This window comes from Nasonia vitripennis, chromosome 1, assembly GCF_009193385.2.
Source record: "Nasonia vitripennis strain AsymCx chromosome 1, Nvit_psr_1.1, whole genome shotgun sequence".
Classification (NCBI taxonomy): Eukaryota; Metazoa; Arthropoda; class Insecta; order Hymenoptera; family Pteromalidae; genus Nasonia; species Nasonia vitripennis.
In genome coordinates, this window is record NC_045757.1 from 32373248 (window position 1) to 32399231 (window position 25984).

A 25984-nucleotide genomic window follows, 5' to 3' on the forward strand; every position below is an offset into this window, starting at 1 on the left:
CAACAGTAGGAATGTGAATCGCTTTTCAAACATTTTAAGACATGCAGTAATATACAGATAAAATATAAAAAAGGAGATACAGAAACAAAAGCATGGCATAATTTTTACACTTTATTCTTCATTACAAATATAGTAAATAGTAAACCTATAACATTAGATTGCGTCTCTCGCACTTGCTTTTGTACAACATTCTTTCTCGCGAGCACTCGCTATTTACAAATGTAACAAATAGAATAATTTACAAGGCGTCTCGCGAGAGAGGGAACCATCGACGCGATCAATGGCAATATTAGTCGTTATACATTTAAAAGATCAGTCTGGCATTTCGAACGGAAGTTCTTTTACAATACTCTACACGTCTATATATAACAAGTACAAAATATGGCTTGAATTTCCAATAGTACATATAAATAATCAGGCATAAAATTAAAAAACGCTGTGCTCTCGATTTTTCCCTAAACTATAAACAGACTTTCAACGTTACACTGGAAGGCACGGTATTTATCATAGAATATAATTACACATATAAATATATAAATTCATTCGAAATGCACCGGGTCCGCATAATTTACAACGATGCTCTTAAATGCTACAACTTAAAAATCTAACGATCGATAAGTACGCTTGCGTTTTTATTTTTTCAAGAACATTGCACCATGGCTTTGCAGTTATAGAAAGAAAATAGATAAATCGATAATGACTGTACAACGTTCGTCGGGCGCACCCTGATACAAGGTGTCCCGCGAAATTTTCAAACTACCGCGGTTCGATTACATATACATTCGTAAAGTTAGAAAAAAAAGAAAAATGGCAAGATCGCTCAGACGTATTCCTCGGAGGGTTTGGCGAGATTGTTGCAGGGCAGCCTCAGAGTACTGGGCACGCGACTGGTGCCATCGGGCAGCTCGGCGATGTCGATGAACACGCCGACGAGGCTCTCGAAATTGGGCCCCCAGTTGAGCAGGTAGTCCCAGCTGAGGGCCGTATTGGGCGACGACTCGTTCGGTCGGTACAGGCCGCCCATGTGCGTGGACATGTCGTCGTCCGATGCAACAAGGGTGCTAAGCGAGCCTCGGAACGAACTGTCGAAGCCGTCGTAGTTGATGTTGGGTGGCAAGGGTGGCTTGCTCGACTGGGGACTCTCGCCGCTGCGAGTCACCACCTCGTTCTCGGGTTTGCTGTAGATGTGGTCGTCCGAGCGTTTGTCGCCGACCATCGAGTTGCTGTCGTACTCGATCTCGGAGCAGGTGAAGCTGTCGTTTCCGCTCTCGTCGGTGGTCGAGGAGTTTCGTCGCTTGAGTCGCTCGGCTGGTGGCCTGTGAAGATGGGCGAGTGGCCCAGGGCCGCGGGCTTCGCTGGACGAGCTGACGGCGTCGAGGGTCGAGACGAGGCTGGAGGTGCGCGGTCGGGAGTTGAGTCGCTCGATCTCCTCGGCGGTGAGGCCCATGGGTCCGGAGGACACGCCGTTACCGGCGGCCTCGGCAGCCGACTGCTGGACCTTGCGGCTGGCCGTGGAGCCGGACAGCTGGCTCATGATAGGCGAGTTGAGGCTACGCTCGCTGTTGGAGTTCATGGCATCCTTGCCGACGCCACCCGAGGATGAGGTCGTGGCGAGGAGGGCGCTCTGCAGGGGCTTCCCGCTAATGTCGTGCAGTGTGAGGATTCGCGGCTGCTGGGCCGAGAGCTCGCTGCTGGGCGAGAGCCTGGCGAGCGGTGTGCTCTGCAGAAGCTTCGGCGCGGAGCCTTGGGGCTGGCCAACCGAAGGCGGAGCCATAGCCCTGGTAGGGAAACCGGCGGCGTGTCGGTGCTGCTGGTTCGCGTGCTTGTGATGATTACCGTAGCCGGCGATGGGCGGTGGGGTGGCCTTGTACTTGCGCATGCCGTCCCGGTAGCCCTTGTAGTGGTAGACGATGTCGATGTCGCTGGGCGCGATGGAGCTGGCGTTCTCGAGGTCGTAGTGCTCGGGCATGTCGGGCTCCTGGCTGTGCTCGTGCGAGTGGTTGGGCGGAGGCAGCGGCGGATGCTCGTCCCGGATGGGCGGCGACTTGCTGATCTCGCGCTCGATTATGTCGGGCCTCTGGGGCCGCTGGTGCTCGTTGGCGGCGGCCGCCGCGGCGACGGAGCTGCTGTTCATCTCGCGCTCCTTGTACTTCTTGGAGATGAGCTCGGGACCGAGGTGGCCCATGTTGCGCAGGTCCGAGCCGTCGGAGATGTAGGTGTTCTCGTGGCGGGACATAAGGTTGTCGGACTGGGCTCCGCCGACCAGGCTGTTGCCGGTGATGATGGCGTTGGTGTTCTTGTTGACTACGGTGCTGGCGGACTTCTCCTTGTTCTGCCTGCGCAGCCGGAAGATGACGAAACTGGCGAGGATCGCCACCAGAAGGATGATGAAGAAGACGATGACGAGGGTGATGCCAACGCTGAGGGGGTCGGCCGCCGTGGCTGCGGTGATGCCGATGGGACCGCGGCAGCCGAGGTGCACCTTGCCGTAAAAAACGACGTCACGGAAGATGGAACCAGAGCCGTTGAAGGGCTGGGCTTCGCCGTTGATGGTGAAGTTGGCCATACAGCCTTCGAAGGCTCTGGGGAGGCCATCGTGGGCGAGATACTGATCGCGCCTGACTCCACCGATGGTGAGCAGCGTGAGGTAAGGGTCGAGGAAGTCGTGTACACCGGCGGAGTCGAGCTCGTCACCGGCGAGAGTACCATCGATGTAGAGCTTGAGACCTCTGGCGTGGGCGTGAAGAGTCAAGTTGTGCCAGCGACCATCGGCCAGGCTGTTCTCGACCGAGCCGCTCATGTTGACGGGCGAGCTCAGCAGGGACGAGTAGCTGATCTGGCCGTTGCGCAACTCGACGGAGGTGAAGTGCTTGTTGCTGGCGGCGTAAACGAGCACGCCGTCGGGCTTAACCGTGCGGAACATCAGGTGGATGCTCTTGGCTGGGGTCGCGGCTGGAATCAATGGCACGAGGTTCTCCTCGGTGTAGTGGGACGAGAGGCCACCGTGCCAGAGGGTCGTGCCGCCGTAAAGGTATTCCAGCAGCTGCATCCGTCGGTGCTTCTCGGAGATCTGTGCGAAGCAAATTAAAATCAATTAACATCAACGAGTTTTAGCAGGAGATGAAAAAAAAATTGTAGGGAATGACCAACGATTCTTACCTTGTATTCGATATAACCGCCCTCGCTGAGATTGACCGACTCGAGTGCACCCTGGCAGTTGGGGGCGGTGATTTTGCCACATTGACAGGCCGGTTTGTTCCACTTGTCGTAGCAGGTGCCGTGTCTGCAAAGGTTGTCTCTCTCCCTGGCGGTGGACCGGGAGCAGGGACCGTTCTCCGACCTGGGACACGTTGGCTTGACTCCGCGAGATGACAGGGGACTGGTAAGATTCAGTCCTCGGCCGTTTATAGAGACAGAGTGCACGCAGCCGACAAAGTCGTCCGAATGCAACTGGCCGGGACGCTCGAGTACAGGGTCGGAGTTTAGCAGACCGCCGAGGATCAGAGGATTGTTGTTGAAATTCAGTGTTCTGAAAGAGACGACGAATTATTTTAAAATGAAACCTTGACGTAGTCAAACTTATCAATCACCGGCAAATCGACTTACCCGATAGGGCCGACGTCGTCGACGTAGCAAGTGGCATCGCCGGGCCTGCACTCGTCGCACACGTCGCCGTGTTCTTTACATCTCGAGACGCTCAGCGAAACCACTCTTCCGTTCCTCGTCGCGGTCACCTTCCTCCAGCCTCCATCTGCCAGAGACCTCTCGGATTTGATGGTCAGAGAAGTGATGGCACTCCTGGCACCACCACACGAGAATACCAGTCTACCCTCGACGAGTTCGAGAACGACAAAGTCAGAGCGTCCTCCGCTCTGAGGCCCGTAGTTGTACAGAAGCAGAGCGTTGGGTTTGGTGGTCGCGAAGATGATCGTGATGTCATTGGTATTGGAGTCGAGAGCAGGGAAGGTCATGTAAGAGAGTTCGTCGAATCCGAATGTCGAGCGCTCGCAGTGTCGGCCGTAACGACCCTCCGGACAACTGCAACGGTATCTGCAGAAAAACATCAGCGTTATTTTCATTTAATTTATTTTCAGATTAGATTATACATCATTAATCGTGACGTTAATTACCCAGGTTTCTCTCCCACGCATAGTCCACCGTGCAGGCACGGATTGGGTCTGCAGGAGTCGGTGAGCACCTCGCAGTGGTTGCCTCGGTATCCGGCGCGACATAGGCAGAAGAAGCTCGAGCCGTCTGGACTCTCCTTGCAGCTGCCTCCGTTGCGACACGGACTGCTGGCGCAGGCGTCGCCGCGTTCCAGTTCACAGAGACGACCCTCGCGATCAGCTGGACAGCTGCAGTGGAAGTCGAAGCCCATGCGGCGACACTGACCACCCTGAAAATTTCGACATTCGAGTTACTACGTTCTAGTAAAATAATAATCAAACCGGCGAAAGATTCGAACAAACAAATTGGACTTACAGATTGACAAGGATTGGGAGCGCAAGGGTCCTGCTTCTTCTCGCATCGCTCTCCGGTGAATCCGTCGCGACACTTGCAGACCATCTCGTGCACGACCTTCGGCGAAGTCAAAATCAGACTCGGACTGTCGGTGATCCTGGCGTTCTCGTAAACCACAACCTGGTCGCTGCAGACGCCTCCATTATCGCAGGCGTCGTTCTTGCACGGCGAATAACCGATAGTCAGCTGTGAGCCTTCGATGAGATTCTCGATCTGACTGCGTCTTCTCTGCAGAAAATCCTTGACCTCCTGCCTGGTACGGTATCCCTGCGGCGAGGATATCACCATGTACACCTCGATGTGATTCTCCTTCTCGTCGACGCTGAATATGCTCAGCGTGTCGCCGATCTCCAGCTCCTCTTGCAGCAGCTCCAACAGAGCTCGATAGTACTTGCTCAGAAAATCGGCAGCCTTCACTCGAAATATCTGCACGGTGATGCTGTTCTCCACCGTGGCATTGGAGAAGGTGGCGAACTCAACGGTGACCTTGGACACGACGTCCGGATGCCGGCCGTCGTTGCCAGACACGCTGAGAGAGTAACCGATACCTGTCGGCCAGAAGAGGATTAATTGTATACACTTATTCCATATATACATATTGTCCGAGCGCCGAGACGCTTATAACGAGCGCAGGAATAAATCATTTATTTTTCGCATCGGGAATTTCAGTGTGAAAAACGAATTTGAATTTCCGAAGGCTCGCGCGCGCGCGCGCGAATTAAATGGAATTATGCAAACCGGCGCATAAAACACGAAAATCGCCGACAAAAAACGAGGAGCCACCACGCGCGCGCACGTCGCCTCGAGGAACAACTATGATAAATCAAGGGCAGCAGCAGACTCCCCCCTCGATACGAGACACGCGCACGCGAATGAATAATTAATAGGAGCGATCTCTCTCTCTCTCTCTCTCTCTCTCTCTCTCTCTCTCTCTCTCTCTCTCTCTCTCTCTCTCCGGCAATTTTCGGCGTGTTATTTACGATCGTCGTACTATACCAACCTGGCATGATCCTGGCGGCATGCAAATCGCAAGCGGCAGGGATGCCGAGGACGCCGCTAGCTGAGCCAGCCTGGATTATCCTGCAGCTGTAGTCTCCGCTGGTGTCGGGGTCGTTGGGGTGGACGTCGGCGATCTTGCCCAGCGGCGTCTGACCGTTGAACGAGTTCACCATCACGTGGACCGAGCGTGGACTCGATGGGCTGTCGTTCTGGTCGAGCACGTAGACCGTGATCGCGTGCTCGCTGGACTGACGTGGCGAGCCTGAGTCCTCTACCTCGACCTGTATTTTTTTTTCATTCGTTTTAGTTAGTAAGGGTTGACGTGACAATGACGGGAGTGGGGTATTATTTTCTAATATCGTTAATGCTAAGGTTTGGAAAAATTAGGGTGTCTCCTTTGACGAAGTGCACGAGACGACTCACCAAGAGATCGAGTTGAGGCGCGATTTCTCTGTCCAAGCTCCTGGTGGTCTTCAGTATTCCCGAGTGTTTCTCCAAGCTGACGAGATCCATCTGCTTTCCGCCGATCAGTCTGTAGAAGAACGGCGCTCCGTTGGGTGGCAGATCGGGATCGGTAGCGCTGAGGGTCATGATACTCGTGCCAGCAGGTTCGTTCTCGCTGACGTAACCGATCACGTCGGTAGGATCGAAGACAGGTCCGTTGTCGTTGACATCCAGCAGCTCGATCTTCACAGTGGCGCTTCCGGTCTGAGGTGGACTGCCGGTATCGATCGCGCCGATGATCAGTTCGTAGCTAGGAACGGACTCCCTGTCGAGGAACTTAGCTGTCTCGATATCACCGGACTGCGGGTCCACCTTGAAGGCCTGACCCACGTTACCGCCGATTATCGAGTAGGAGAACTGGTTGTTCTGCGGACGTACGTCCTTGTCGATCGCGCGGACCGTCACGATTCGGGAGCCCACGCTCTCGCCTTCCGAGACGCTGGCTTCGTAGAGTGTCTGCAGAAACTCGGGCGGATCGTTGCCATCCTGGATGGAGATGATGACCTGAGCCTCGTCGGTGTCGTTGCCACGGATGCCGCCCGTGTTCTTTGCCATTACTGTTAGGATGGCGCGGTTTTGCGTTTCTCGATCCAGCCTAGAGAATGAATGAACGTACGTTACAGATGATTGTAAAACAACAAATTTTGCTCTGAGAGTCTGGATAAAGGTGGACTTACCTCCTGGATACACTGATGATTCCGGTCTCGGGCCCAATGGAGAAACCTCGATCGTTCGAAGAACCGACGAAGAGGTAAAACACCTTTCCATCGACGCCCGCGTCCTGATCGGTAGCTTGGACCAGTCCCACGGACGTTCCGACCTCCGCGCTCTCGGAGACGTCCATGTGAAAGACCGGTTGAATGAATTTGGGATAGAACTCGTTGACGCCTGTGATGTGCACGAGGACAGTAGTGAAGCCAAGCATGGGAGGATTCGTGTCGGGATTAGCGGCAACGATGTCCAGAGTGTACTCGTTGGCCTCCTCGTAGTCGAAGCTGATCTTGGACTTGATGATGCCAGTGTTCTGCTCGATCTGGAAGTGCTCCTTACCGGTTCCACCCAGAATCCTGTACTGAATGACGGCGTACTTGGGAGAATCGATATCCTTGGCCAGGACCTTAAAGACAAAGTGCTGGGCAGGCGAATTCTCTGGTAGGTAGGCCTCGTACAAACTCTGATTAAACGTCGGTGGGTTGTCGTTGATGTCGGACACGTTGACGGTGAGGGTAGCGATCGCGTGCTTTGACTCGAAGCCGAGATCCCTCGCGGTTATGTTGAGCCTGTACTCCTGAACGGTGTCGTAGTCCAGAGCATCGAGAATCGTCACTGCTCCGGTGATCGGGTGAATGGAGAACTCGTGACGCTCGTTGCCGGCCGAGATCTCGTACCTGACCATACCGTTCGGCCCGTCGTCCGAGTCCACGGCATTGACGGTCAGTATGGTCGTGTTCACAGGTTCGTTCTCCGGCACTCTCACCTGATAGCTCACGGCCACGAAAGTCGGCGCGTGACGGTTCTCTCCGGTGACGACCAGAGTGGCCCAGACCTCGTCGCTCTGCGGAGGCACGCCCTTGTCGGTCGCTCGAATCTTGAGCGAGAACGCACTACCGATACGGAACTCGACCAGGCTCTTGTTAACGTACAGCCATCCGGACTCGGGCTCGACGAAGAAGTACTCGCTGCCGTTTCCTGCTGCCACCGTGTACTCGATCTCCGCGTTCACACCAAAGTCCTCGTCGTCCGAGGCGTGTACTTGGGCGATCTTCTTGTTGGTGGGATAGCCCTCGGGTACCGGGTAGAGGTAGGCACGCTGTTCGAACCTGGGCGCGTGGTTGTTGGAGTCGACGATGCTCACGTAGACCAGCGTCTTCGAGGACAACGGTGGCCTGCCGTTATCCGTCGCCACGACGTACAGCGAGTACACGTTCTCGGGCGATGTCGGTCTCTTGGTGTGCTTGTAGCGCAGGGTCCTCTTGCTGAATATGTCACCCGAGGCGGGATCTACGGTGAACAGATCGGACGGCTGTAGCAGACTGTACGAGATGACCGAGTTCGGGCCCTGCTTGTCGCGGTCGGTAGCGACGACCTGGCCAACATGCGCCATTCTGCCCTGCAGCTCTGGGAAGTGGAAGTGGTAAGTTTCCTCCTCGAATTCAGGAGGATTGTCGTTCTGGTCCTGGATGGTGATGGTTAGCGGTGTCTCCGCGCCCCAGGCGCCGTCGCCCACAGTCACCTTGAGCAGGTACTCGTCCTGGACTTCGCGGTCCAGGTGACCAGCAACCGTTACGTTGCCACTCAGAGGATCAATAGCGAACTTGTTGCTGGGGTTACCAGTGAAGCTGTAACTGACGTTAGCGTTGGCACCGATGTCCTGATCGCTGCTCGTGATGCGGATGACGAACGCGCCGATCTCCGAGTTCTCGGTGACGTTGACGCTAAACAAACGCGTGAAACGTGGCGGGTTGTCGTTCTTATCCAGAACCGTGACCAGAACCGTCGCGGTACCTGTCAGCTGCGGCGTGCCCCGATCGCGGGCTTCCACTATTAGCTCGTAGGAAGATATCTGCAAAAAGGATATCGCAGGTTAAGAAATATACTCTACTTTACAAATCGCACAAGATCTAATATTACAAAACCTCACCTCTTCACGATCCAATTTGGCATTGGTACTGATCTCCCCACTTTCCTCGTCGATGACAAAGGTCTCGTCGAAGTCGTTCATCAGGTGATAAGTGACCTCGCCATTACTGCCGGAATCGGCATCCTTCGCCGAAATCTTGGTGACGAACAGCGGAGGATACTCCTCCTCGGGGACGGAGGCATTGTACACCGCGGAATCCATGACGGGCGCGTTGTCGTTGGCGTCGGTCACGTTGACTAGAAGCTGAATGACGCTGCGAAGCGATGGCTCACCGGAATCGCGAACCTCGACCCAGGCCTCGTAGTGCGGCGCCGTCTCGTAGTCGAATCCGGACGCGATGACGACCTGTACACATCATCAGCCGCGGTATTAGATTTCTGTCTTCAACGGCAAACCTATACTCGGCTTCGTATATCAAATTTAACGATGAGTCTCACCTCTCCGCTATGCGGTTCGATCCTCAGCGCCTCTCCGACGTTACCCCCAGCCATTCCAAAAACCAGATCACTAGCCGGTCCCTCTTTCGGTGTGGTGGCACTGAGGGTCGTGATAATCCTTCCCTCGGGCACATCCTCTGCGAGAGTGAACCTCGTGGCGGTGGTCGGTCTGAAACTGGGGAACAGCTGACGTTCCCAGAGATGCACGACCAGGTCGGCCGAAACCGATCGGGGTTCAACGCCGGAGTCGAAGGCTTCGATCTGCAGCTGGTACATACTCCGGCCTCCACTGGCGAGCTTCTCCAGGGCCCGGATCACACCGCTGTGCGGATCAACCGCGAACCGATGCGAGTCCTTACCGTGGAGCCGGTAGACGATGCGCGAGTTGTCGCCGTCGTCGTCGTCCGTCGCCTTGGCTCCGAAGACGAAGTCGCCTGAACAGGTAATAATACAGGACGATTGAATGGATGAAGCTCAAATTTCAAACGACCAAAGCAGCAGACAAGCAACACCTACCTTTTCCGGTCGAGTCGGGCACGTAAGCGGTGTATCTCGGACTGGCGAACCTGGGCGCATTGTCGTTGAGATCGGTAACGGTGATGGTGAGGTTGACAGCGGCGGCCTTAGGCTCCGTAGGACTGGAATCCTGCGCTACCAGGGTCAGATGATAGACGGCCGTCTGTTCGCGGTCGAGTCTCTCGAGAGTGACGATCTCACCGGTGCTCGAGTTCACGTGGAACCTCTCGGCCTTGTCGCCGAGCAGACTGTATCTGTTGAGCGGATTGAAAGCTCAGTCGTCGTCATTGTCACACGCGTGTGTTTACGCAACATTTGCATATTAAGCCGCACGCATCCCCGAGTGAAAAATCGATTATGCTACTCTCTCTCTCTCTCTCTCTCTCTCTCTCTCTCTCTCTCTCTCTCTCTCTCTCTCTCGCTAGCGATAATCCCCCGAAAATGCCCGAGATCGAATTCCGCGACGTTAAGCCGCTCATCTCCGAGAGAAAGCGAAGCAAGATAGAGAAAAAAAAAATTAGAGCCGAGGGAGAAAATATCGTCTTACCGGATTCTGGCGTTGAGTCCCTCGTCCTTGTCGCTGGCCAGAGGATTAGCGACCCAGGCACCGGCCGGCAGGTTCTCGGTGACCGAAGCCCGGTACTCCTGACGGTTGAACTCCGGACTGTGGTCGTTCACGTCCAGCACGACGACGCGCACGATTCCTGAGCCGGTCAACGGCGGCGAACCTGTTGACAGATTTTCTTTTTATTCTCAATCATCCTTGCAGGCTTGCGCGTTTGCGTGTATGTGTGTGTGCGTGTGTGTAATTAGCAGATAAACCTCGTACAACGGCCGGACATTAAAGTCTTCATTCGACAAGCGCACAGTTGCGCCTTATTCTACGGCTATTTTTAAAACTTGACGGATGTGTTATATACGGCTCCCGTATTTTTCCTATAAAGCGCGTCCACGTAGCGTAAATAACTGTCTACAACAGGTATACCCCGCGAACACATTATACAGCAGGATTAAAACGATGTACATCGGGCTAATTATAGGCGTCTAAAATTAGAATGACTTTTTCGCATGAGCGAATAAACGCGCGATCCAAAAATAACCGCGCGACCTCCCCCCCCTCTCGCATTCCCGCATGCATCCCACCGAGTGCAACAAAAGTCGCAAGGATAAACTAACTCCGCACACTTCTCTCTCTTTCTCTCTCTCTCTCCGTCTCGCTATATGGTTGAAAAGAAAAGGCGTTTTTCCCTCGCACTCATTCCGCGGCAATCAATCAACATCGCGTCGCGCGCCGTTGCCGCCGAAGGCATCGGAATCAGCATTCCGCGAATTGAAATATGCAAACTGGCGGGGGTCAGAAAAGAGCGCTCGTAATCGTTCGAGAAAGAGAGAGAGAGAGAGAGAGAGAGAGAGAGAGAGAGAGAGAGAGAGAGACGAGTATAGGGTAAGACTCTCGACCTTGTGCTGTCAGGCTCGCGTCGCCATTGTCCGATGTGTCCGAGAGAGAGAGAGAGAGAGAGAGAGAGAGAGAGAACTGGCGAGTTTAAAAGTTATCTGCCTTCCTCTCTGCCCTTTATCCGTCTTCTTCTTCTCCTCCTCCTTCCTTCGCTTTCTATTTGTCTCCCTCTCTCCCTCTCTTATTACTAGTCTACACTACCGCAGCAACACACTCGCTTCTTCGATATATTTTCTCTCGTGCCACACACACACACACACACATACACACACACATACTCCACACGGATCAGTGTTCTCGCGCGCGCTTAATGTTTCCTCTTCCTCACGCTAGCGTGCGTCTCCTTTTTTCCCGCAGCGCATATCCGCCGCCTATGCGTATATATATATATATATATACACTAGACCAGATTGACTTTATTAGATTGTATCGCGATCGAGCGGGGCTATCGAGCGCTAATTCATTCATATTATTACAACGAGCTTCCTCCGCAGCATCTTGTGTCCCGCGCGACTCGATTCTCTCGTCCATATTTAATATTTCCCTCGCGGGGCCGGGTTGTTACAGCCGAGAGAGTCTTTGTCGTTTTCTTTACGGCCGCGGCACGGCTCTCGCGCTTTATACGACTTTTCATATTTCCTCGTCTTTACTCGCACCGTTTACGAGCATTTCCATATCCCTTTGTGCGCGCGCGCGCCCCGATGGAAAAAAGCGCGCATAGCTTCGATCTCTATATTTACTGCGTTATGGGTTTATAGCAGTTTTCGAAAGTAATTGTTTAGACTTGTCCGTTAGAGAGACATTGTCCATATACGTGCGTGTGCGTTGAATTTCGGTCCTGTTTTTGTATATAATAGCTTATCGACAATGTTGGTAAAAAAGAAATAATAATCGAGCTGTTCTTATGAGAGCCTCGCGGAGGTATTTGTTTCTCTCCCCCTCTCTCACACAGCGCAAGCGCGCGAAGGATACGAATTGAAAGGAGAGTCTCTTTTGGAATTGATTATATCCGAGGCGCTGTGTCATTCGCGAGGATTTTTCCCCGCGTTTGTCCCTCCCTATCTCCAACTTAATCAGCGCATATTCGGAGCTACGAATAATCGGATTATCATCATCCGTCTTTGTTAACGTACTTTCGCATTAAACGACGCGTTCTTTTCTAATGCTCCGATTTAAAACTATATGAAAACGCCACAATTATCACACGAGAAAAATTCCTCCGAATATGCGCGTATTATACGTGCGGCGATGCCGCGCGCGGATAATCGCATAAGCTCGAGTCGCTCCGATTATCATAATCGCGCTTGGCTTGTAATTCTCGGCTGCTGCTGCTGCTCTTGATATGTCCTCGAGGCGATCTCCTCGTCGTGCGGGCACTTATTAGCCGAAAAAATCCGGATCAGTCTTATCCGTACAGCTCCCTGCCGGTGGCGAATTTGAATATCGTGCGATGCTTTAAATTGGAGCGCGCCCCTCTCTCGATTTTTATCGAAGAAGTTTCTTTTTTTCGAAAGCGAGCTTAGAGCGTTTAAAAAAAACTCACGCATTAATCACTCGGTATACACTTGTAATTGCGGACTCGGACAGAGAGCCGCGAGTATGGATCGTCTTTTCTTTGTGTATAAACCTCGCGAGTGCGTGCGCAGAAGGAGCTTCGATTGCATAATCCGGGGAGGGAAAAAAGCTCGCGCTCGCGGAACCAGAATCGTCGACGATAAATCGCAGGGATTTATGTATTATAAGCCGCCGCCGGTGTGTCCCCGCGCTCGAGCCATTAATAACTCGGACTAACAATATCAATATAAGCAAAGGCGCGCGATCAAAACGTTTTCTTCCGCGCGGAAATCCTGGCGACGTCTCAACTATATATAACAAGCCTGCAGCCTGCGCGACGCGTCTCCATAACGCGTTTGATTAAAAACCGAGAGTGAGTCGTAAGTATACAGGGTAAAAAAGAAGGATTTTCGAGTGCGCGATAAATCTGCACGACTGTGTATATGCGCGTAGATATGCACCGTCCCTCGCATTAACAACAACAATAACGATATTAATAAGGAGTATATATAGCTGCGCGGCTTTGAAAAGCGCTCGCCGAGAGATTTGTCGCACGAGTGGCCCATTAGACGGTCCTGTGCGCTCCGCGGGTCCACTTTGTCTCTCGCTGCAGCGAGAATATTCAGACGCACAGACACGGCTATAGAGTCCTTTCATCCTACGTCTCACGTACGCATATATATATATATATATATATATATATATATATATGTATAGCCGAGGCGGCAGTTTCTTCTTTTTGCGGACTCGTTTTTTGCTCTACGGATCGCGACGATTACGCGAAAAGCAGCGGCGGCGGCTGCGAGTCTCTCGCTTTAAGTGCGCGAGATTTATGATTTGCGCAAACGTGAATTGCGTTAATAATGAAATGGTTAAAGCGTGCACACGCGAGAGAGAGAAAGAGAGAGAGAGAGAGAGAGAGAGAGAGAGGGAGAGTCGCGGTGTGTAATATAGGCATCTCTCTCGCGTTATATTGTGTATGGGAGAACCGGGAGAGACGGGATTATTGAGCGGCTGAGGGATGGCTTTGCTTTCGTTGCTTCTTTTCTATACACACATTCAAGCGCGTATAGAAAGAGCCTTTGGCTCGAGCCGCTGTGGAATTGACTTTTCGGCGTCGGCGTCGGTAATTAAGCGTTTAATTACGGATTTTCGGCGGTGCGCGTATTATAAAATTCGATTTTTACGCCGATCGCCGCATGAATATTCAGAAAATCCTCGAAAAATAATAGCCACCCTCAGAAAGACACACGCACACGTGAGAGCGTGCGGGTGCAAGAGAGGCGCCAAAAATTAAGGGGACCGAAGAGGCAGCAGAGCACACGCATGATCGAAGGGCTTCCTCTCTCTCTCTCTCTCTCTCTCTCTCTCTCTCTCTCTCTTTACAAAATACCGAGGCGAGCCTCGGCCATAAAGTATGGGCGAGGCATAAAGTATGAGACACGGGACAGCCGTGTCGGTATATACATATAGCTGCGCTATACAGCAGGACGAAGGAGAGAGATAGCGAGAGAGAGAGAGAGAGAGAGAGAGAGAGAGAGAGAGAGAGAGAGAGAGAAGAAGGAGCGGCTGATACAAGTGTGAGAGAGGGAATACGCGAAGATCGGAGATAGAAGGGAGATGGAGATACTCACACACACACACACTCATGGGCTGCGCCGGATAAATGTGGAATAGCAGACCGGAGAAAGAGATGGAAGCTTATATAAGCCGGGGAGAGAAATAAGGCTCCCTCGAGTGACTTGCATGTGAGCTGCGCTGCTCCCTGCAAGAGAGAGAGAGAGAGAGAGGGAGAGAAAAAGGAGGAGAACACGCGGAGGATTATCTGTGCATCAAACCTCGCGGCGGCGACCGATACGTACTGTGTTCTCGTATTATTCTTCGAGGAATTCCGCCGCCCGAGGATTACCCCGATTGATTGCGAGAATATTATACACGTGCTGCTGCCAATCAAGCGCGCCCCATTGTGAGGCTTTCGTGAAATTCGGCCAAGATTAGCGAATTTGCATAAGTACTCATATCGAAGAAGCGTCGGCTAGGACGTTACGCGCAGAGGGAATGTCGCGCGCTTCATACCGATCTTATCTCGCGGTCGGCCTCTTTCATACGCGCGAACCTGTTGTGCATTATGAAGTCTCGATAGAATCGAGCTACCAGTAATAAAGAACAAAGAGCTCAGTTCGATCCGTATCGCGACGAATATTTTCCGTCGATCAAGTGTACCTGCAGTATACACATGCACGACTTCTCCCCGTCTAGACGTTCGAGCAAGCAATTAGGAAACGGAGGATTCCTCCCAGTCATCGCGAGTAATTAGCGGAACCCCGTCGTACTACGTGTAACTGCTGTCCGAGTTCAGGTGTCACTCGGTTCCCCACCCGCACCTGTGAAACGACGTACGACGCTTATACGTACCCGGGTCCTGATCGTCTTCGCGGGAGAGACAACGTGTTCAACTTGAAGTTCGACATCCTGCGCTCAGGAGAGATTCTACTGCGACGTACACTTTGTGAGGGAGAGAGATTTACGAGCTGGGACCTCGAGAAAGAGAGACGAACAAGAGCTTGTATGAGCGGAGAGTCACACACGCGCATACTGGTGGGAGGATTCTCGGAGTCGATTTATCAGCGAGAGCTGAAGGATTGCGTTATTTGAAGTGTGAAGTATTTACTGCCGTGGAGACGAATGCGCGCTTGGTTTTGCCATTTTTTTCAAGCATAATAAAGCGTCGCACAGAAATCACACTGAATATGCATTTCTAAACGCGTGTCATTGACAGACTATATAACTAGAGGCATAGGGCGATGATGAAGCGAATGAAGAGCAAGGCGGAGAAGCCGGCGACGACAAGAGGCATCAAACAGGTCGCTCGTCTGGTGTATAACTCGTTGCCGCGTAATCGTCGATAAATTATTCATCGAATTAGGCTCGCCAGCAGATTCCTATCCAGTCTGCAAGCTCGACTTCGCCGACGGTCCATAAGAGGATCCGACAGGGAAAAAAAGCCGACCTAACCCCGACCTACTGAGTTCTACACCGAACCGCACGACGGAAGTGTCCCGACAGCGTGAAACGCGTTAACTGACCATTACAAAGCGCTCGTGACAAAAAACCGCGTGACATTCAAAATATTTCCGAAAAAAAATCCGATTAACCGAGCGCACAATGCAGCGTGGATTTAGAAAGCGCCGCTCTCCTCTATAACACGTTCCCGCGGTGGTGGCCGAGGCGAAATAAATCGCGCGCGATCGATTGACAAAAAGCGCGAGCGAAAAGAAAATCGCTTTGAGGCCTCGTGCACTCCCGATGCCGTACACACGCGGACAAAAGGCTAACGAGACGTGCGGCTTACTCCTCCGCGCCTTTTCTTATCGGCGCTTCTTATCTCGCTTTATTGAGTATCGCTGTAAGGAGAGCGGCTCTTGATCGCTTGTCGCTTGTCAGTTGTCGGGCTGCGTCAACCTTCTTTCGGCCCTGCAGCGCGCCGGCGGTGACGAAATAGCGAATCACGAGCCGCAACCTCGGTGGCATGCAAATATTCCTGCGACTTGCTTGCTCGAGATTTATTGCCGGTTATTGTTCGATTGATTTAGAGAATAAATGTGTGCAGAACTGCGCCTTACCTGTGTCCATGGCGACAAGAGTGAGGACGTACTCGGAGACGAGTTCCCGGTCGAGAGGCCTCAGGAGGAAGATGTCACCGGTGCTGGCGTTTATCCGAAACAGGTCGGTGTCACCCTCCTTGAGGAAGTAGCGGACCTGATCGTTGTAAGGCGGCGTGTCCGCGTCGTACGCCTTCACCTGTTTGTCAAACACACACAAGCGGTTATTCTTTTTTACTCTCGTGTTCAACACGGCAACCGCAGCTCGCGCATTATAATACATGAAAACGTCTTCTTCGTATATACGCTATGAGGATAATCCGACACAAACCTGCATGACGAAGCCTCCGCCCGGCGGCAGCATGTTCTCCATGACGTGAGCGAGGTAAGGCGAGTCGAGGAAGACCGGCGCGTTGTCGTTGATGTCGAGGAGGTTGATGACGACCTCGGCGGCGTCGACTAGAGCTTCGCCGCCCAGCTCGGGCGCGCAGTCCTCGGCTTGCACCTGCAGCCTGTAGCGGGCCTTGCGCTCAAAGTTCAGGTTCTTGGCGACCCTGATCACACCGGCGTCCTCCGAGATGGTGAAGTCGCGATTGTCGTCGCCCGCCGCGATGCTGTAGCGCACTCGGCCGTTCGCACCCTCGTCCCTGTCCAGCGCCGACACCTATTAACAGCCGCGAGAGCAAGAAGAAGAAGAAGGAGCGTGAGTATAAGAGTATGTGAGAGGACATCGAGATGTAGGTAGTAGCTTTCTCGCTCTCTTAAGCAGCACTTCTCCTCTGCTTTGTTTTTTCGCTCGCGCGCGCCCAGGGGTATGGGTGTTGCTAGCCGGTGGGTTTACGCGATTGTACGATTGTTACACGAGGGGGATGAGCAGCAGCGGCAGCAGCAGGAGCAGTAACATCGTTTTTTTTTCCTCTCGGCTTGCCGGGGAGCTGGTTATCGCGCGCGTGCGAGCTTATTCTCGCGCGGTCTCTGGGAATGCCGGAGATTTCATTTTATTCGGTGATTTATCGAGTCCAGCCCGGCGAGAGAGAGGATGGGAATTTTTGCGAGTTATGTGCGCGGAGGCTCTCTCTCTCTCCCCGATCTGATTGAATTATTAAGTGGGGGCGAGTATAACACGTATACATAGTGGGATTTTCCCGTACCTGCAGCACGCTAGCCCCGATGCTCGCGTTCTCGGCAACGCTCGCGCTGTACTGTCTCGGATCGAAGATCGGCGAGTTGTCGTTCTCGTCGAGGACCAGAAGCTGGACGGTCTGCAGCGTCGACCTGGCTGGTTCGCCTCTGTCCTTGGCGATGAGTCTAAGAGTGTAGTTGGCCCGTTGCTCGCGATCCAGAGGACCGGCTACCCGGAGAACGCCGTCCACGGCGCCGAGGGAGAAGGGAAGAGATCCGTGACCGAACTCCAGAGCGTATTCCACGTAGCCGTTGCGACCCTCGTCCTTGTCCACGGCTTTGACGGCCATTACCACCGAGTTGATCGCTGCGTTCTCCAAAATCGACGTCTGGTTGCTGCTCACGAACTCCGGCGACTGGTCGTTCACGTCCAGGAGGCTTATGGTTACCTGGTGGCAGAAGAAAGGTGCGATGAGGCATTTCTTTTCTAATCGGCACAAACTTCAGCGAATGATAATTCTCTCTACTGTGCTAAAAAAAAAATTTCCAACTCGCGCTAATAACCGCTAATTTCACTCGGCATCTATAACGTCTTATATAAAAAGATACGGCTTCATATTCAACGTCGAGTCATTTTTTTTTCTTTCATTCTCACGATTCGTAAGCCGGCAATTTTTCCGTCTCCCCGCGCCGCGTTATACGAGAGAACAATATAACGGAGATCTAAAAACGAACGCGCGCACGCTCGTGTAAAAACGTTACGGGCTAAACTCTCTCTCTCTCTCTCTCTCTCTCTCTCTCTCTCTCTCTCTCTCTCTCTCTCTCTCTCTCTCTCTGTCTGTCTCTCTCTCCCTCGACAATAAAATAATCCGTGCAATTATACGCGGCGTGCACACGTGCTTTTCTATACGGGATTTTTTTTTTTGCCTCGTCTGTCGTTACACGCGGTAATTCGCCGTTACATCTATGCGTGCATAGAGCTCTCGAGCTTGGCTACTCCTTTGTATAATGACGAGTATCAAATCGCTGCGCAGTTATTGTACAATCCTTTTTGTCTACTGCAGCGGCGAGTGATTGCATACTTTTCGTTTCTATGCGAATGTTTGCTTGCGTCTGTAAATCAATTTTTACAGCAAGACAATTACGTTTTATTTCAAAGGCATCGCACGCGTACACACAGGATCGTTTGCAAAAATTGTTTTACCCACGCGACTCAGTGACAGAGACGCCGTGGAAACGTTTTCTAGTCTCTCTCACTCTGAGGGAGAGAGACTAGTATATCCAGGAGAAATGCAGAATTCATTATTTATGTGCGAACGAAAACCGGTTTACATACATCTCTCGTGGCTTTTCGAATATTTCAGAATCGATCTCGCGGCGTTTATTAAGATGCTCGGCGGCTAGATGGAAACGATTTGCGGAAATCGACGCCCATTATTCGACTTCTTTTTCCAAAGCTATACGGACTAATTAGGATAGCTTTTGCGCCACCTCGTCAATTGTATCGACTCCGATGTTTTAATCCGCTGGAAAATCAGATCTTATCGGAGGCCGTATCGAGCCCGAATTTATCGCCCTTATTATCAACGACACAGGATATCGACGCGAAAACTTTCTCTCGTTCGGTGTCTTTTATGAAATACAATTAAACCGCCAATTCGCGCTAATAGGGCGAATCGGAAAATTTCTAGTCGTTAAGCGCGTTATGCCTGCACATACCTGAATAGTACTGGCGAGCGGAGTGGTCGGTGGTCTGGGACTGTCGGCAGCCTCGAGTACCAGATTGTAAACACTCTTGTTCTCCCTGTCGAGTAGCCTCCTGGTGTACAGGGTACCGTTGTTAGCGATGCCAAAATCCTCGGCCTCGTCGCCGCTGATGATCGAGTAGACGACGTGTCCGTTGTCACCGGAATCAAGATCGCTCGCACTGGCCGAGAGGACGACGCTACCGATCGTTGCGTTCTCCATGAGCTCAGCCGATCGCGGTCCAGCCTCGAAAATCGGCGTATTGTCGTTGAGGTCGACCACGTTGCAGTAGACCGTCACCGTCGACGACAGCGCCGGCAGACCGCCGTCCGTCGCTTGGACCACCAGGATGTAGTGCTGTACCTGAGAACAGTAATTTCATCGTCAGATATGTTGATTCTGATAGAGAGTAATTTAATAGAGCATAGATAGCGCGTGTTAACCGCGCTTTAATCCACGATGATCTATCTGCCATTCTTCGCATTTCCCACAATATAATCCGCCATAGTAATTACGCGCCGCCGCCGCTGAGGTACAATCGAAGATATAATACAATAAAATAGTTCCTACTTCGAAACTTTTACACCTCGCGCGCCATCTTTTATTATTTTCCGATATAATCGCATAAGTTGCTCCGGAAACGCGCGCGTTTTGGGGAAAAAATTGATAGCCGAGCGTCGAACTTTCTCTCTCTCGCGCCACCCTCTCTAATTTACGATTTTGCATAAATTAAGAGAGAGAGAGAGAGAGAGAGAGAGAGAGAGAGAGAGAGAGAGAGAGCGAGACGAGCTGCAATAACGCAGCGGAGCTGATAGTCTATACTTTTTCTCGAGCATCGCTGCAGTCGTCTCGCGGGCTGCGCGCGGGTCTGTATTTAGCGCCGGGCTCTTTTTCTCCAAGCCGAAGCGTGTTATTTATTTCTGCGTTTCGATTCTCTCTCTCTCTCTCTCTCTCTTTCTCTCTCCTGCAAATTTCGGCGGCGGCGGCCTAAGTCAACGATCGCCCAGAGCTGATTCTTGTATACCGGGTGTTGTTAAGGTCCGAAAGTGCATTGCGAGTCAAATTTTACAGTCTCCGTATACTCTCGGTGCGTTTGCGACTCTAAAACGCTGCAATTATGCGTTTTAACGCGTGGTTTAAAAATTGTTCTCGCTTCACCGGCGAGTTTAACAACGAGAACGTTCGCCGCGGTCGCGAGTGCGCTGTCCTTGAATAATTTCGGAGATATAAAAGTGGAGCAAGAAATATATACACAAATGTGTTCTCAAATACACACATACCCGGTATAATCCATCGAGAGAGGGACGCGTATATATAATAATCGAGCTGCTGCAGCACACACGTGTGTATAGCCGAACTGCCGTGGAAGTTAAGGCATTTAGGCTGATGAGGGGTTCTATAAACGGCTTTCTGCCTTTTAACCCGCCACTCTTTTCTCTCTCTCTCTCTCTCTCTCTCTCTCTCTCTCTCTCTCTCTCTCTCTCTTTCTCTCTCTCTCTCTCTCTCTCTCTCTCTCTCTCTCTCTCTCTCTCTCTCCCTTCATCTTCTCTTTTTCAGCCTACAGCTCTCCCTCCGAGAGAAAAGCCCTGGCTCGCTGCAGCCGAGGATTAATTCCAGGCCCTCTGAGTCGCCGGCGCTGCTGCTGCACCTGTCGATCTGTATGCGTGCGCTGCGCAGGATAATATACACCGCATAATTTCTTTGTTTATCCCGGGATTTTTGCATGCGAGCATATCTCGCCGGAAATTCGTCAAAGTCTCGCGGTCGCTTAATTAAACCATAAATCTCTCTGTGAAAAGAGAAAAAATTCCCGTCGCGGCGGCGGAAGCCGAATGAATAATCGGTCCCGCTCGCTTTTTGCGCGTCCAGCTTTCGTCCCTCGTCGTCGTCGTCGTCGTCGTCGTCGTCGTCGTCGCGCTGACAGTAATACCGGCGGGAAAAACGCGCGCGGTATTTAAAGTGTATAACCGTTCGTTAATTAGGAAAGAAGTAAGAAGAGCCGACCCTCTTGATACACCCGTGCGGGAGGTGCGAGGGAAACGAGCTTCAAAGCCGAATCACCGCTGAAAAACGTTATTAATTACCGCCCGCGCACGGCCGTTACATATAATAGGATTTAGACTTCAGGCCCATAAGTCATCGTACACGCCGAAGCGTAAATCAATCAAGCTTTCGATCGCTCGCTGTTGGGTGCTGTATAAGCACGCATTATACGCAATATAAAAACTGCGGCCAGTTTTCTTGCGCGCTGCGCAGATTCTCTCTCGAAATCCACGTACACACGACGCATGCCGCGGAGCGACGAATTTCGTGTATCCCGCTGAGCTGCGGTGGTGGGGCGTATATACTTTATCGGCTGGATACAGCGGATTTTTCGGTTCGTCGATCGTCGGTCCGAGAAAAAGTTTTCGACGCGCGGCGCAGCTTTTTGCGGATACCAAGGCGCGTACGCGTGTAGCTTCTTAAGGCCGCTGCGAGGATTAATTACGGAATGTTGCTTCTTTCGAGCGGCGTCGTCGCGGTCCGTACGGTATATATTTCTTTATTTGCACTTTTGCCGATCGTGTGGAATAAAAATGGCCGTATCGTTATCTGTAAACGTATGAAAAATCATAATTGCGAACTTTCACGGTAACTATGTGTGGGTTCGGTCTAGATTCCAGTCGGAATTCCAGAAGCTGCGCGAATTGACTTTCTAACGAGTTATTCAACGCCGCAGCTATATCGCTCGTTAATGTGTATAAATAAAAGAAATAACCAAAGCTCTCACCTGTTCGTAATCGAGACTAGCCGTGAGGGTGAAGACACCGGTGCTGGGGTTCAGTGAGAAGACGTCGTTAGCCCAGTCGGATATGAGGGCGTAGCTGATCTGGCTGTTGGGCCCAGGAGCGTCTGCATCGTTGGCGACGACCTGACCGACTCGACTACCTCGTGGGACGTTCTCCAGGACGTCGAAGGAGTAGGCAGTCGCCTGGAAGCTCGGCGCGTTGTCGTTGGTGTCGGTGACCTGGAAAAAGTTTCACGATTAGGGTCGTTGCACCGTCGCGAGAGGGAGATATTAAAAAATGTATACTTTCGGCGAGCGTATAATTATCGAAGGGTGAATATTGCTTTACACCTGTAAAGCAGGCAATTTTATTCCGTCGATAAAAAGCCGAACTCGACACGAGGGACTCGGTCATAAGCCGAGCGAGCGTGTATAAAACTAAATATCGCATTCGGCTGCAACAATTACGAAATATTCCGCGACCTAACAAGCCTCATCATCGTTAACATTCAATCCTCTCTCCGCGAAATTCCAAAAAGGCTGTGCGTCAATCCCATAAAAGCCTTATACTCGGACCCGAAACTCGACTCTCTTCAAATCTCTCTCTCGCCGCGAATTAAAAGCCTCGACGACGAAGAAGAGGAATAAGAGAGAAATCGCAAAAACTGGAACAGCCGCTCGAGGAAGTGCGGTCGAATCGAAGAGAGACTTCAGTTATACGTGTACATATGCCTGTGTGTCTTCGCGAAGCTAATGGCCTTTGAAAATGAGCCTTTTTTCTGTATCTCTCTCTCTCTCTCTCTCTCTCTCTCTCTCTCTCTCTCTCTCTCTCTCTCTACTTCTTGAGAGACAGAGGCGCGCGCGCGCGCACGGTATCGTTAAGTTTCGGGAAACCGCGAGGAGGTATGTCCTAATAGCTTCGGGCGAAGCTGTTATTAAAAGCCGTTGAAATCCTTGTCGACGCGTGTTCGCAATTTGTATCTTCTTTTTGCGCGGTGGATCGTCGCTCGTTTTCTCAGCGATCTGCGCGCTGCAGTATCCCCGAAATTTGAAGAATCGACGCTGCTGCAGCTTCTTTAACTTATCGGCTTTTAAGGTCCGGTTCTCTTATTCCGCCGAAGTTATTATTGACGGGAGGCCTAAGGAACGACCGCCGCCGCGAAGTTTTACTTCTCGCGGTGGGACATTAAATTCCCGAGTGGCGTGTTTATCATCGAATTAATTGATGCCATTTACAGCGCGAGCAAAAAGAGGATCAGGCGCAACGCTATATATACATTAATGAATTCCATTATGCCCGAACAAATAAGTTACAGATAGCGCGGGGAGTGTATGTATACACGGGCGATTATGAAGTCGTCCGCTTTTGTGCTCGAACGAACGATGCTTCTGCGGTGTCGTTAACACCTCCGAAAATCCCCCGCGCGTAGGCGGCTCTTCCCACGTTCGTCGCAGCGCAAAGTTATAAAACCGAGTGAGAGCGAGGTGGGAGACAAAAAATGCGCGCAGTCCTTTAAGCGAAAAGGGTTGACGGCTGTAGTAGTAGGGATTCCGCGACTGGCGGCGGCGAAAGGGGGACCTAAGAACACGAGAGAAGGAGAGCCGAAGCGAACTATGATCGGCCTGGCATTCCTGCGCAGCAGAGAGAAGCTCGACAATGCGCGCGCAGGAATTTCAGGCATCGGGGGCTATGTATAGGTATATTATAAGTCATAAGCTCTTTGACTTATTTTTTTTCCTCCTCTCCGCCTTTGAAAATTTTGCAAAACGTCTCTCGCCGAAGAGATTCCAATCAGCGAGGCGGGCTGATTGAAGAGCCATAGGGACATTGTCTCGCGGCCGCTGACGGATGCGAAGAGAGATCTCGAAGACATCGTACGTAGCGCGCGCGCGCGCGCACGGAAAATTGAATATTCACTCGGGCTGTAACTCACATAATACGCGCGTTACTTTGCGCAATCTCTCAAGCGTCCGAGCTTAGGTCACATTATATCATATTTTAGCGCGCGCGCGCGCGCGGCAGACGATCTATCAATCAGTCGAGCTATATGGACACCGGAGATATTAATACGTAACTTTCACCGTCTTGTACATACGCGTATACAATAAAAGCCGTCGCGCCAAAATTCTTCCCTCTAGAGCTCGAAGCTTCAAAACGGTACACAGAGAGTCCCGTGTCCGTGTGGTGCGGCTTCCTCGTTAAATCACGACGGGGACGAGGATACCGTACCTCCTCCGCTCTGGCACTCGTGGCTCTAATGAATCATCGCACGCGATATTTCGGATACATACAGTATAGAGCTGCAGCATCGCGCTGTGCGCGATAGACGCGATAAATCACGAGTTTTACGAGGAGCTTCTCTCCTTGTTTTTCTTTCGCTGAAAAATAACTCGCGGCCACGATTTATGCCCCGCGTGATTATTATTAAGCCCTTTAGCGGCGTTTAACGCGACTCTCATGTGTGTCTCTCTCTCTCTCTCTCCCTTATATGCAGAATAAGGAGCTACCACATGCAACGTGACGAAAAAGCGCGCGGAAATATTTTGGCAAGAAGAGAGAGATGATAAAACGCGAGATTTACGGCTAGCGGCAATCGATCGGGGTTAATTTGTATCTTTCCCTAACGAGCGGAGCCAGTAAGAAAGGCTTGTTTATCCCCGTTAACACCCGGCGTGTCACCGTAAAACCTCGAGGGCAATACTGTACGCTGCACGCAAGAGAAAAAAAAATGTAAAGCAGAGAAAGAAAGCGCACACGCTCTCAAATCATTCGCGGCGTATTACACATTCGCGCGGGCTAGCTGCTCTTCCTTATTACCGCCAGGGGGTCCGGTTCTTCTATTAGCGTCTATCTTCTCTCGCGGACAGAAAAGAGAGTATATAGCTGCACGCGCGCACGAAAACGGGAGAAACTCCCCGTGTACAGCGCAGCTGATGTAGTGGAGAGAGCCTCCTTCGGGGCAGACAATGTATAAGGAGAGAGATTGGAGATCGGAGAACGAGATGAGAGGAGGAAGCGAACGGTACGAGAGCCAACTGGGAGAGCGGGGAAATTTGCTGTATAGCGCGACAGCGAGATTTTTCCGGGAGTTGATTGGAGAGCCCGAGCTTATAGATTGTATGTAGAAAACTACCGAATTCGACCCCGCAAAAACCCCGGAAGTGTCGGCAATAAAACGATATCCCAATAACAGTCGTGCGCGCAACGACGACGCTCTGCCCTACAAGACCTCCTCCACCGCTTCTTCGCTGCTGGCGATCGTCGAGGGGTCAGCTCGTCGGGTCGGGGGGCTCTGTACAAGCCACAGCGAGGTACTCGTTGCAGCACACTTCCTTAGGCGGGAGAGAAGCTCCTCTCGATTGTTTAATGCGATTCTCATGCTGCGCCAGCGCTTTTTGATGTCCTCGCGATATTCTCCGGCTTTATCATTCCCTTTCTTATCCCTCGCGGAGATTCGTCGCGCTCGTCGTCGGCCCCTAGCTGTCGCGCCTGGGAATCGCCTCTGCTTTTCTTACCCAGAGAGATTGACGAATTTTCTCTCTCTCTCTCTCTCGAGCTTTTGTTCCCGTATAATTCTTCGTCGCTTCCGCGCCTCGTGCAATTCGGTTGTGCCAAAAAATCACATTAACTCCTCTCTATTACTATCGAACGCCGAGATGATAAAGTGGAATTATTAACCCATGATATGCATCGCAGACTCACCAGAATGCTGAGCGTGACATCGGTGTGCTGTAGACCATCGTCGGCTCTGACCCTGAGTACGTAGCTCTCCTTGGCCTCGCGATCGAGAGCCTCGGCTAGCCTCAGCTGACCCGTGCTCGAGTCGAGCTTGAATGGACTGGATAATCTGCAAAACGACCGGTTCATCGGCATTTATCGATTATGCTTCTTATACGATTCCTCCGCGATGCGATATATGCGCGATGCATAATATAATACACCGAGTCACTTTTGTCGAATGTATCACCGCACCGCGACGGAGAAGCCGTCCACTTAAACGTTAATGAACGGGATAATTCGAGGGGAATTTATCGCGCGGCGTAGTTTTAATAATATGCGCACAGCACGCGCGAGAAAGCTGTAAAAGCCTATAGGTATGTACCGGAGGAGAATAATAC

At 51.8% G+C, this 25984-nt stretch overlaps 1 protein-coding gene across 1 annotated transcript in view; it reads right to left on the reverse strand.

Moving 5' to 3' along the window:
* Positions 1–98: 98 nt before the first annotated feature.
* Positions 99–25984, reverse strand: part of LOC100118688 (cadherin-related tumor suppressor) — a 73044-nt gene continuing 47158 nt past the window's right edge. Inside the window, exons 3-20 of the mRNA XM_008216920.4 lie at positions 25569–25713; positions 21869–22105; positions 19072–19461; positions 17382–17801; positions 16562–16894; positions 16252–16429; positions 10166–10346; positions 9619–9872; positions 9103–9536; positions 8666–9010; positions 6702–8587; positions 5944–6619; positions 5522–5801; positions 4483–5069; positions 4131–4396; positions 3607–4050; positions 3160–3529; positions 99–3070 (exon numbers count right to left, since the gene is read on the reverse strand). Coding sequence (XP_008215142.2) covers positions 821–3070; positions 3160–3529; positions 3607–4050; positions 4131–4396; positions 4483–5069; positions 5522–5801; positions 5944–6619; positions 6702–8587; positions 8666–9010; positions 9103–9536; positions 9619–9872; positions 10166–10346; positions 16252–16429; positions 16562–16894; positions 17382–17801; positions 19072–19461; positions 21869–22105; positions 25569–25713 — 9676 coding nt within the window. The 3' untranslated portion in view covers positions 99–820. The remainder of the gene's footprint in view (positions 3071–3159; positions 3530–3606; positions 4051–4130; positions 4397–4482; positions 5070–5521; positions 5802–5943; positions 6620–6701; positions 8588–8665; positions 9011–9102; positions 9537–9618; positions 9873–10165; positions 10347–16251; positions 16430–16561; positions 16895–17381; positions 17802–19071; positions 19462–21868; positions 22106–25568; positions 25714–25984) is intronic.